The 12332-nt window shown below is 40.1% G+C and overlaps 1 protein-coding gene across 1 annotated transcript in view; it reads left to right on the top strand.

The window, feature by feature from the left end:
- KDM5B (lysine demethylase 5B) overlaps positions 1-10326 on the top strand; it is a 101652-nt gene extending 91326 nt beyond the window's left edge. The window contains exons 21-28 of the mRNA XM_040424197.1: positions 3526-3664; positions 3751-3930; positions 5323-5478; positions 5592-6071; positions 6197-6308; positions 7489-7685; positions 7779-8045; positions 9381-10326. Coding sequence (XP_040280131.1) covers positions 3526-3664; positions 3751-3930; positions 5323-5478; positions 5592-6071; positions 6197-6308; positions 7489-7685; positions 7779-8045; positions 9381-9503 — 1654 coding nt within the window. The 3' untranslated portion in view covers positions 9504-10326. The remainder of the gene's footprint in view (positions 1-3525; positions 3665-3750; positions 3931-5322; positions 5479-5591; positions 6072-6196; positions 6309-7488; positions 7686-7778; positions 8046-9380) is intronic.
- The last annotated feature ends 2006 nt before the right edge of the window (positions 10327-12332 follow it).

Here is a 12332-nt window from a genome sequence, read left to right as displayed (position 1 = left end):
CTTGGGTGACTCCATCTTCAGACTGTGTAAGATTTACCCTGGCTTGCTTCTACGCTTTCAGGATTAGTGCATTAACCCCTTAGTCGTCATGTTGGAACCTGGGGCAGAACCCTCAAAACAGGTGGTGACTTCAACATTTTGCCTCCTCCTCTTGCCACACAAAATCCCATTGTCAGTCAATGTTGCTTGTCTTCCCACTCCCTCCCTGTTTTGGGTGTGCTCCCTCACTAAAATGGTACAGGTTGTGTCGCTCACTAATAAGGCGATGGAGATGGAGATGAAGGGCCAGGTGCCCCTCCAGCTTTCTGGGATCCTTTTTGACTTTTAAGAACCTTACCACAGGGTTCCAGTGTGGTCAGCCCTGGAGAAGATCCAGACCCTCTTTCCCAACCACTCGTTATGTATCTTTGGGGTCCTATGTCTACCATCAGACCTGGAAATCCTTTGTTTGATTATGTGAAGAACTTCAGCTGCCTCCCATGCATTTTTTCCTACGTACCGTCTTATTATTATTTTTTTCAAATGGGCCTGGATCTGGGCTTTGGTCTTAGTTCTTTTAAGGTATACGTCTCCACACTATATCCTTTTTCAGGCCATTCTGGGACATTTAGAAGCAAATCTTGAAATTTGTGAGGCTTACATAATAGAAACCACACAAAAACGACCCCATTTTAGAAACTACACCCCTCAAGGTATTCAAAACTGATTTTACAAACTTTGTTAACCGTTTAGGTGTTCCACAAGAATTAATGGAAAATGGAGATGAAATTTCAGAATTTCACTTTTTTTGGAAGATTTTCCATTTTAATCCATTTTTTCCAGTAACAAAGCAAGGGTTAACAGCCAAACAAAACTCAATATTTATTGCCCTGATTCTGTAGTTTACTGAAACACCCCATATGTGGTCATAAACTGCTGTACGGGCACACGGCAGGGCGCAGAAGGAAAGGAATGCCATATGGTTTTTGGAAGGCAGATTTCACTGGGATAATTTTAAGCTGCCATGTCACATTTGAAGACCCCCTGATGCACCCCTAGAGTAGAAACTCCAAAAAAAAGAACCCATTTTGGAAACTACGGGATAAGGTGGCAGTTTTGTTGGTACTATTTTAGGGTACATATGATTTTTGGTTGGTCTATATTATACTTTTTGTGAGGCAAGATAACAAAAAATAGCTGCTTTGGCACAGTTTTAATTTTTTGTTATTTACATTGTTCATCTGACAGGTTAGATCATGTATTTTTATAGAGCAGGTTGTTACAGATGCGACAATATCAAATATGACTACTATTTTTGGTTGGTTTTTTCAGTTTTACATAATAAAGCATTTTTGAAATTTTTTTTTTTTTGTGTCAATATTCTGAAAGCCACAGTTTAAAAAAAAAAAATTTGGGCGACTGTCTCTCTTATGTAGGGGCTCATTTTTTGGGTATGAGATGACTGGTAATATTTTAGGTTGCATATGACTTTTTGATTGCTTGGTATTAAACTTTTTGTGATGTAAGGTGACAATAAAATTGCTTTTTTGACACACTTTCTATTAGATTTTTAGGGTTAGGTCATATTCTATTAGATTTTAGGGTTAGGTCATGTGATATTTTTATACAGCAGGTTCTTATGGACGCAGATGCCTAATATGTATACTATTTTTATTTTTTTTATTTAAGTTTTTCACAATAACAGCATTTTTAAAACCAAGAAAATCATTTTTTAGTCTGAGAGCCATAGCTTTTTTATTTTATTTTTTTGGGCTATTGTCTTAGGTAGGGGCTCATTTTTTGTGGGATGAGGTGACGGTTAGATTGGTATTATTTTGGGGTGGTAAAAGCCTTTTTGATCGCTTGGTGTTGCACTTTTAGTTAGGTAAGGTGACAAAAAAATTGTTTATTTAGCACAGTTTTTATTAAATTTTTTTGACTGTTCACCTGAGGGGTTAGGTCATGTGATATTTTTATAGAGACGGTTGATATGGATGCGGCGATACCGAATATGTCTACTTTTCTTTTTTTCTCTATCTTTTACAATTTTTTTATTTATTTTTTTCCGCCACTTTATTTTTTGTCCCACTCTGGGACTTCAACTTTTGGGGGTCTGATCCCCTTTACAATGCATTACAATACTTCTGTATTGTAATGCATTGGCTATAAGTGTATTACTTGTAATACACTTCCATCCTGCTTGCCTGTGAGATCCAGGGGGCTGGATCTCGCAGGCTCTCCCGGAAGGCAGCCACGATGCCTAAGGAAGGCATCGAGCTGCCATCGGGTCCCCGTCACAGCAGCGTGGGGACCCAATGCTCACCCCGCACTTGTCTGAAGCCCGCATGTGCCGCGGTCAGCGATGACTGCAGCCGCACAGGGGTTAATGCACCGGCATCGGTGATTTCACCGATGCCGGCGCATACAGCAGGGGTCCGGCATTCCTGCACCCGCCTGATCACCATGACGTACATGTATTTCTCTGGGCTTTGTCACGTCCAGAGATAACGTACATGTACGTCATCGGGCTTTAAAGGGTTAATGCTAACATTTCTATTAGCACCTGCAGAGTGATGCTGAATCTTTATGTATTTGTTGGTTTGATGACAAACATTCTTAGAATGTTAATAACTAGGAATGAGCGAATTGACTTCGGATGAAACATCCAAAGTCGATTCGCATATAACCTTGTTCCAATACTGTACGGAGCAGGAGCTCCGTACAGTATTAGAATGTATTGCCTCCGATGAGCCGAAGTTATTGCTTCCCGAAGTCTTGCGGTAATAACTTCATAAATTAATTTGTAGTTTAAAAAAACATTTCCCGAACTAGGGTTCGGTTCCAAGTGGTACCTCATCGGAGCAAATACATTCTAATACTGTACGGAGCTCCTGCTCTGTACAGTATTGGAGCGAAGTTTTATGCGAATCGACTTCCGATGTTTCATCCGAAGTTGATTTGCTCATCCCTATTAATAACCTTAGCAAGTTCTGAGCAGATGCTGAGCAACAAAGGAATGCAGAGTGTTGCGAGTGCTGAAGCCTGTGACTTGAAATGATGTAAAAAAAAGTCATGCAATGTTTTGGTAAAGTTTACTAACTTTTTTTATGAGGATTAATTCTATGTCAGTGATGGCGAGCCTTTTACATACAGAGTGCCCAAACTGTAACCCAAAACCCACTTATTTATCACGAAGTGCCAACACTGCAATTTAACCTGAATACTACAGTCCAGTATATCTTCCATGTACTTTATCATTTAGCTATAATAGCCTGCCTACATTCAATGCTCTGCCTGTGCTGTTCATAGCATGCCCGGCGCTGATGAATAGCAGGAAAAGTCTAAGGCATATTGGTACCCCTTAGACTTTTTTTCCAGGGCGTGGGTGCCCACAGAGAGGGCTCTGAGTGCTGCCTCTGGCACCTATACCATAGGTTCGCCACCACTGCTATATGTGCACTATAAAATTATGTCTTAAGCTGCAGATTTGCTTCCAATAGGAAAGTGTGCTCATGTTGTTTTGCCTGTCCCTTTTATTTTTTATAGACCACGGCATGATCTTGACACTTTGACTGTAGCACTGCGGGAAGTGGAAAATGTCCCAGCATATCTTCCAAGTGTAGAGTCTCTGAAAGATGCAGTGCAGAGAGCACAAGAATGGTTGCAGAAGGTTGAGGCTTTGCAGGTTAGGCTTGTTTTTTAGCTCAAATATACAAATTCAAATAACAGAATGCTATGTCAATAATAATAATCTTTTGTGATCACTTTCAGACTGGTTCCAGAGTTCCTGTACTTGACACATTGGTTGAGCTTGTGAATCATGGCCGAGCAATTCCAGTTCACATTGGTCCACTGCCAAGACTCGAAGCCCTTGTTAGTGAAGTTCAAGCCTGGACTGAATGTGCCACAAGCACATTTTTAACACCCAACTCTCCATACACTTTGCTGGAGGTAATTACAAACCTTAATTTCAGTGATCTCTATTAAAGCATGCAAGATTTTCAACAGTAGATCAAAAGCTGTCCTTTACTACTTCTGTTTGTAGATGGTCTTCTACAAATTTTTAACAGTATAGAGCTCTCATTATCACAATCATAACACATCTGTATAGCCTGCATGATAACTCTTTACGCTGCAACTGGATCTTGCAATCGACTAGAATACCCGAGGCTTTAACCCTTATTTTTTTTTTTCGTTTTTGCATTTTCTTTTTTCTTCCCTAGCTTCCTTGAGCTATAACTTTTTTTATTTTTCCGTTCACTTGGCTATATGAGGTCTTATTTTTTGCGGGACAAGTTGTACTTTCTAATGCCACCATTTAATATGGCATAGGATGTAGTGGGAAGCAGGGAAAAAATTCCAAATGGGGTGGCATAGGAAAATAAAAACAATTCCTTCACCGTTTTACGGGTTTTTGTTCCCACAGCATTCCGTTCGCAGCAGAACTGACCTGTGCTCTTCATTCTCTGAGTCAGTATGATTACAACAATACCACATATGTATAGGTTTTTATGTCTAAATAGGGTAAAAATAAGTGTAAACTTTGAAAAAAATACATATTTTTACATCACCATAGTCTGACCCTCACAACAATCTTTATAGTTATATTTACTGAACTGTTTGGGGGCTAATTTTTTGCAGTGCAATCCTTAGTTTTTATTGATACCATTTTGGAGTGTGTGTGACATTTTGATCACTTTTTATTAAATATTTTTGGGTAAGAGAAGCAATGAAAAAATGGCAAATTGGCTATTTTGACCATTTTTTTCCGTTATGCCATTCGCCTTGTTGGAAAAATATTTTTATATTTTAATAGTACGGGCATTTTCGATCGCGGTGATACCCATGATGTATATATTTTTTGTTTATGTATTTTTTTAATCTTTTTATTATTATACGGAAAGTGGGGTGATTTTAAAAAAATATATATATATATATATATATATATATATATATATATATTTTGCAAATAACAAGGCAGCACTTCCAGCTTTCGGTGACAGGGTGAAGACCCCAAAACTTTATTCCCAGCAACGTTTCGGCCTACTCAATGAGGCCTTTGTCAAGCTATTTATTATATTTTTTTTTTTTTTTTTTTTTTTTTAAATGATTTGAGACCCGTTGGCCATGACGCCCGCTGCACACGTGAGCGTGTGCCATGTTTGCACTTGGCTCCAGTGCCGTACATGTACGGTGCTGGTAGCGAAGGGGTTAAAGGAGTTGTCCCTTTATTAAGGACACCCACTGATCAGACATTTCCTTTCCTGTGGATAGGGGATAAGTATAATGGAAAAACCCCTTTAGTGGTCTAAATATTTATTGGTTCCCTTATATTTATTGCAGGTTCTCTGCCCTCGATGTGATCTAGGCTCTTCAAGCTTGAAAAGAAAAATGAGAAAAATAAAAGACCTGCCAGCAGGAAAAAAGAAATATCCCAAGCCAGATGGCCTTCTGGAGTTGGAGAAAGCTTTGACTGAGAGCAAAGACACTGCTACCGCTGTGAGTATAGTTTTATTATTCAATTTCTCGAACATTAAGCAAATGTGAAATTATTATTTAATCTTTTGTATTTGAATTAAAATTTTTTTTTTTTCATTTCTGTGACCTAACAGATGGCAACTCTTGGTGAGGCCAGACTCTGTGAAATGGAGTCTTTACACAGTATGCGGGTCTCTAATGAAAACAGAATGTTGTTGAGAGAAGAACAGAGTGACTGGAAAGTGTGTATTTGTCAGGGTGAACCCATGGCTCCCATGATCCAGTGTGAGCTATGCCGTGCTTGCTTCCACACTGGCTGTATAACTGCTCCAAAGCACGGATCACTACTCTGGCTATGTCCACAGTGCCATCGCTCTAAAAAACCACCTCTGGAAAAAATTCTCCCTCTTCTGGCATCATTACAACGCCTGCGTGTTCGGCTGCCAGAGGGAGATGCATTGCGCTATCTGATAGAGAGGACAGTCAATTGGCAGCATCGGGCACAGCATATGTTGTCTTCTGAAGAGCTAAAGCTTGCACAGGAGAGAGTCAGTTCAAGTCAGCTGTACAACAGATGGCAAGCAACAGCTGGGCAGCTTTCAGATACTTGCAATGTAAGTTAACATTCAAGGGCATAGTTATCACCTATCCTATTTTCATCATTTCTTAACTAACTTGTGAAATTAAATTGTTATGCTGGTAACACAAGCATTTTAATGTAAAAAATATTGTTCTAAAGGTATCACAGAGTGTTGGGGCCACATCCTTCTCTTTGTCTCATGAATGGGACAACAGGACCACTTATGTCCAGTCTCCATTTTCTCCTGGACGCAACTGTATTCCACTGAACAGTAAGTGTCATATTCTTATAAAGTATCAGCATTAATAATATAGCTTTATTTGTATGCCATGTTTGGTTTTATGTGCCACAATCTAAATATAATTGGGCTTTTGGTGCTTTGTGTTTGGGCTTCAAATGGTGCCATAACCAAAGCTATTGAAGCAACATTTGTGAAGCACGCTCTTTTGAAATTGAGGAGCAGGATGAAAAGTTTTACTTCTGGTTCCTGTGTAGAGGGGAGCAGTGTGTATAAGGAGCTGCAAGTCAAACGAGCAAGAAATGAGTCTGTGACCCAAATGTTTCTTCAAGTGTGTACTGGCATCTGGATCACTGGTCTCTACAATTCCGGTGATTTTGTGAAGATGAAATAAAAAATAAACCTCTTCTACTGCATTTTATGGTTAGTTTTAAGGGCACTGTAGTATAAACACCACTTAGTGTCCTGTACTGCCCCAGAGTGGTGTTATACAGTCTGACAGCTAGCTTTAATGGCTTCCAGCCAGGGAGAAGGAGACGCCTTTTGAGAAACAGGACTGTATTGATGCTATGAATTTACATACCAGACTGGAAACCAGTATGGGGGGGGCACAACGGGCGAACGGAGCGGTGCATTTGAAAAATAGTAAGTGCTGTAACATCACTTCACTATGCCCTACACAACCCGCTAGTTATATGATAATGTCTGGACCTGTAAAAGGTCCTCTTCAAATTCAGGAAGAGCAGGGTCCACATGGCTCCCATTTCCTATACTTCTATTTAGAAGAATGCAGTGGAGTAGGCTAATTACATTTGTCCTCTTGGCAAGCAGAGATAGTTTTGGCTTTAGATGCCCATGTGATGCTGTGCTTGATGCATTGTAGGATTGATAACATATCATTGGAAAAACTCAAGATGGCGTTTGCTTGAAAACTGTAAAATATTGCATGTGCTGGGTTGAAAACTGTAGAATATTGTTTGTGGGACATGGGACATGGAACAAACATGGAAATATCCCTTTAAGAATTTTCTGTTACCTTTGCTGATGTTGGAAGTATTTTCACTCTGACTGAGAACCAATCCACAATGCTACTGAGGTCCTGATCAGCATACACAATTAAAAGAGAATTTGAAAAACAATACTCATCTCTCAACTTAATGCTGTTGCCTACTAGTGACTTTTTTCTGTTTTTATACTTTTATTTCTGACCCAGGTCTAAGTGCTGAATTGGACGAGTTACTTATGGAAGCTCAGCTTCTACAAGTCTCACTTCCTGAAGTACATGAACTTTATCAGGCTCTTGTGACCCTGCCAAACAACCTGGCTGGTGAGAGTAACACAACAGGCGCTGGGAAAGAGAAGACCTCCTGTAAGCAGCAGGGAACAGAATGGAATACAACCCGTTCTGAGGTAAGACGACAATATTTCTAACACACAGACTTGAGTACAAATTCCTGTGGTGAGAAGGGAGTCCACGGATTACTTATTTCTTACCTGTTTAAGGTTGTATCCTGCTTAATGAAGAAGGAAAGGACTGAATGCACAGACAAAAAGCTGAAAAGGCGTCATGAGGGCACTGATGGTAGAATGAAGAAAGCATCTGCTCCACGTAAGAAGAGAGTGAAATCCTTGCAGTCCAAAGACCTGTGCAGCAGAGAGCAGCGCCTAGAAATCTGTGATAGTGACTCCTTATGTTCTTTTACATCTGAATCTGAGGAGGATGATGCAGTTTGTCCTGCAGACCTCTGTATGGAGCCTGAAGGTGATGAGGTGAGGGTTGGAGTAGATAAGATGCAAACTTCACAAAAAATGAACACATTGTATACTGCTTATTATATATTTACATAAGATCATTGCATGCTGCCGGTGAGTGCAAATGATCATTTCTTCCATCTTTAGCCTACTCAAGTCTAGAAGTTTATTGGGAAATGAGTATTGAGATATAATTGTATAAATCTGGTTTTGTTTGCCATAAATACAGCAAATGTTTAGAAAACTTGGCAGTGTAAAGGTTAAATGATTTAACTTTATTTTTTTCATGCCCCTATCGGTGCCAGTATTTGCTGATAATACAAAACAAGGGAGATTACTTCAAGGGGTATTCTTGTCAGGAGATAGGATGACCTATTAGTTTATGTGGATGTCCTACCGCTGGGACCCACACCAATCACGAGAATAGGGGCTCTGTACTCTGTGGAGCCGCCTGAAATGAAAGGAGCACCCGCTCAGCTGCTCTATTCATTTCTTTGGCAATTCTAGAGATAGCAAAGCGCTTGCTTTCATGCTTGAACACCTTCCAACCACAATTGAGCTGTCCATTAGTTTTTCCTATAAGTTTATAGAAATGGAATGCTATTAATATTGTGCAATACTTTATTATAGCAATGTAAAATATAATCATCATCAGACCTCAGAGTGGCCAACCTACAGTGGTGATTCCACTTACCTGTTACCCTCCACTGAGTTCAGTCTCCATCTCTCCACGGCCGGCATAACGTCACCCTGGTGCACTTGTATCCTCATCCTGGTGACGGGGGGCATTTGACAGCTGCAGCCAATTGCTGGCGATAGTGGTGAACTGCTTCCCTTGCATCACGTGACGGTTGTGATGCAAGGGGGGTAGCTGATTGCTCCTGCCGTGATTAGCTGCCACGTGCACGTGTCCGTTGATATCACCGCATCGGGGAGATGAAAATCTGGCCATGGAGCGACTGAACCCAGCAGCGGGGACCAGGTAAGTACTGTGGGTCGGCCATCCAGTAAGGTCTGATATAATGATGGATGACCACTTTAAAAGGGGTTCTGCAGTTTGTTTTAACTAATGATCGATCCTCCGACACCTGGGCCCCCCCCCCCCTCCCGATCAGCTGTTTGAGAAGGCAGCCGTGGTGCTGCTGGAGCGCTGCTGCCTTCTCAAACAGCTGATCGGCGGTGGTCTCGGGTGTCGGACCTCCGCCTGTCAGATGCTGATGATCTATCCAGAGGATAGAACCCCTTTTAAGAATGGTACTTTTAAGCCTATAAATGTCTATAAGGGACTTGATAACTTAGTTAAACAGAGAACTGTCTTCATTTTTATGAATTTTATATTCTTTTCTGTGGCAGGTGGACTGGGTACAGTGTGATGGAAGTTGTAATCGCTGGTTTCACCAGGTCTGCGTTGGTGTTTCTGCAGAAACAGCTGAGAAAGAGGATTATGTGTGCACTCACTGCAGTGAAGTGAAATAAGAGCTGGACCCCCTTCTTCCCTCAGTGAATCAAGACTGTATTCCCCTACCCAAGTACTGGGTAGGATTGATGAAAACAATACTCAACAGGAGCTTTAGGATTCCTTTTACTTTCCTTTAGACACATGCCTGGTTTCCTTTCCAGATCCGGCTCTCAATGGTGCTTCTCAGACCCTGTAAAATCCATTGCTCCTTCCAGGGAACCCGGACTTCACTGAAATATGAGTTGTTTTGTTTAATTTTCTCAACTCGGAGGCTGTTACAGATCGGCTGGTTTCCTGGCACCATTAGCTTGTTATGGGTTGTTTGGTATCTGAAGAGAAGCTTTTGTCCTTTTTGTACCTCATAATTAGGGGTTGCAGGTCTGTGTAGTATACAATGGAGTCTATATTAATTCTTTCACTTGGGGTGAGGTACCAAGATTTGAAGTTTCAGTTCCATTTAAGACCATACAGTTTCTGTGTTTTCTTTTTGTGTAGGAAAGTTTTCCTGAGCAATAACTTTGGTTTTGTTTCTTTTCTGAATTCCAAAACTCAAATCAGATGCTGAACCTTTTGCTCTAAAATAATAGCCCTTTCCAAATGAGGGTCTTGTACAGAAATGTTGGGTGAGTAGGTGCTTAGGGCACCCAGGGTGTTAGACATAGCAAACTGAGCTGTATGTCAGCTTTCCTTAAATCCCTATTAATTATTATTTCTTGTTTGTTTTTGGCTTTTCTTGTAGCTTGTATTAAATTTTGCAGTTTATATTGTGGAATAAAAATCCTTCGTTATAACAGAAAAAAAACTCCTTTTACTGTTCCTAATTGCAACATAAGTAGTTTGGAGAAAGATAGGCTTATGTAAGAGCAAATGTCATTTCAGATGACTTCAGAATAAGCTGTTGTGTGTAAATGAACTAACATTATTATTACTTTTATTAGGCATTTTCACCAGTTTTCCCCTCTGTGGGCTCTAACGCCAATTCTCTGTTTTCCCCAAGCTAGTAGAGATTAGATGATATATTGTCTCATATAGTGCACATGGAGAAATGGGAGGCTCTGCTCCCATGTCTTCTTGTATAGCTCAAGAGTTGCAGCAATGGAGGACAATTATACAGCAAAACTAAGTAGTTTCAGGTGAATCCAACAGTAAATAAGACTGTAACTTGCCATCAGCATGTTGCATGTACTGTGTTCTCTCTGCCCCTCTCCAGCTGCTGCTCCCCACAGATGTAGTCTCCTCCTTCACTGAGCTGCTAACTCGTCTTCACTGGAGATGGATTTGAGCTGTGAATTGAGAGTTTGTAAAATTGCTAACATATTTTACAGAGTTTCCTGCCATTATTTGTACTATTGATTTATGGACTAGAACTTAAACAACGGTTATTCTTCAACCCCATGTTAATAGTGCTAAAATGACACCTATATACAATTTCCAGCATATTTGATATCTAAAAAGTCCCAGTGTATTCCGCTACTACTTTTTACTGACAATTGCCCAGAAAGTAAAACTTAAGGCAAGAATCAGCTTTTGACCAGTCATATGAATCTCAACATTTCTCAAAAAAACATTAACTTAAACAGTTATTCCAGTGTTCCACCACTGGTTAGCCTTGGAGCAGCACTTGCATGAAACACTTTGCATACAGACTAGAGAATGCCACAACTGTCAATTGTAGTGGTTGGCAGTTGTAGTTTGTAACATGCCAGGTGGGTCATACCAGTAGTACTGGTCATGTTGTCAAAGCCAACTGAAGATTCAGCTGCAGCTTAGTAGAGGACTTGGAGGGGATCTCCTCACAGGTAGGGGCACTTTTTGAAAGAGCTTTGTGTCTGGCCTCGGGATACATTTTTATTTTTGACCTGTGTAACTTGAATCAATTGTTTAATTATGAAAGTCACATATTATTTAAAAACTGCCCAATATCTACAGACCTTTTTTAATTTTTCATAAATGTTGTACGTGTCCAAAATGGTACCAATGTAAACTACAGTAGGTCAGCAAGAAACAAGCCCTTGCTAGAGGTTCATCAATGGAAAAAAAGTTATGATTCTCAGAATATGCTGACACAAAAACATTTTCTTTTAAATGTTTATTGTGCAAAAGTACTATAACATACAACTGGATAAGTTTATTGCCATAATCCTATTGATTCACAGAATAAAGTTAACATGGCAATCGCTGACAAGTCCCCCCCACTTGGCTACGGAGTGCTGAAAAAGCTAAATTTTAATGAATAAACTGCAAGTTTTATTAAATCTTTCCACACAACTGTGGGGGAGATTTATCATTCACATAGGCCAGTTTTCTGGCACCAGGTTTGTGGCTTTCTGAATGGCACTTGTTCAGACATATTTTTGCAAGTGCCATTTCTATGCTGCCCTTGCCACTTTCAGAAAAGGCAGAGGTGACAGATTATGGTTGCATTTAAGGGTGCATTCACAGGGCAGTATGTATTTTACTGTCCGCAAAACGTGGATCTGCAAAAAAATATTTATGTTTCAATGGACAAGAATAGGACATGTTCTGTCTTTTTTGTGGGACAGCGGAACGGACATATGGATGTGGACAGCACATGGTGTGCTGTTTTTTTCGCAGACCAATAGAAATGAAAAATTTAGATCGGATACAGACCATAAATACAATCATGTGAATCTGACCTAAAATAAGCGCATCAACTGTCAGCACAGGGGATATGAAAGAAAATGACGGTCTTCATAGATATCCCTCTATATATAAATTTGCTCAGCTCCTCCTGCTCTATAACATGCTGTCTGCACATTGCACTGCATTTTTATGGTGACAAGTTCTCTTTAAGGGCTTTTCCAAAAAATTTATATTGGTCTTTT

Source organism: Bufo bufo, chromosome 3, assembly GCF_905171765.1.
Source record: "Bufo bufo chromosome 3, aBufBuf1.1, whole genome shotgun sequence".
Lineage (NCBI taxonomy): Eukaryota > Metazoa > Chordata > Amphibia > Anura > Bufonidae > Bufo > Bufo bufo.
This window is presented reverse-complemented; position numbering and strand designations above follow the sequence as displayed.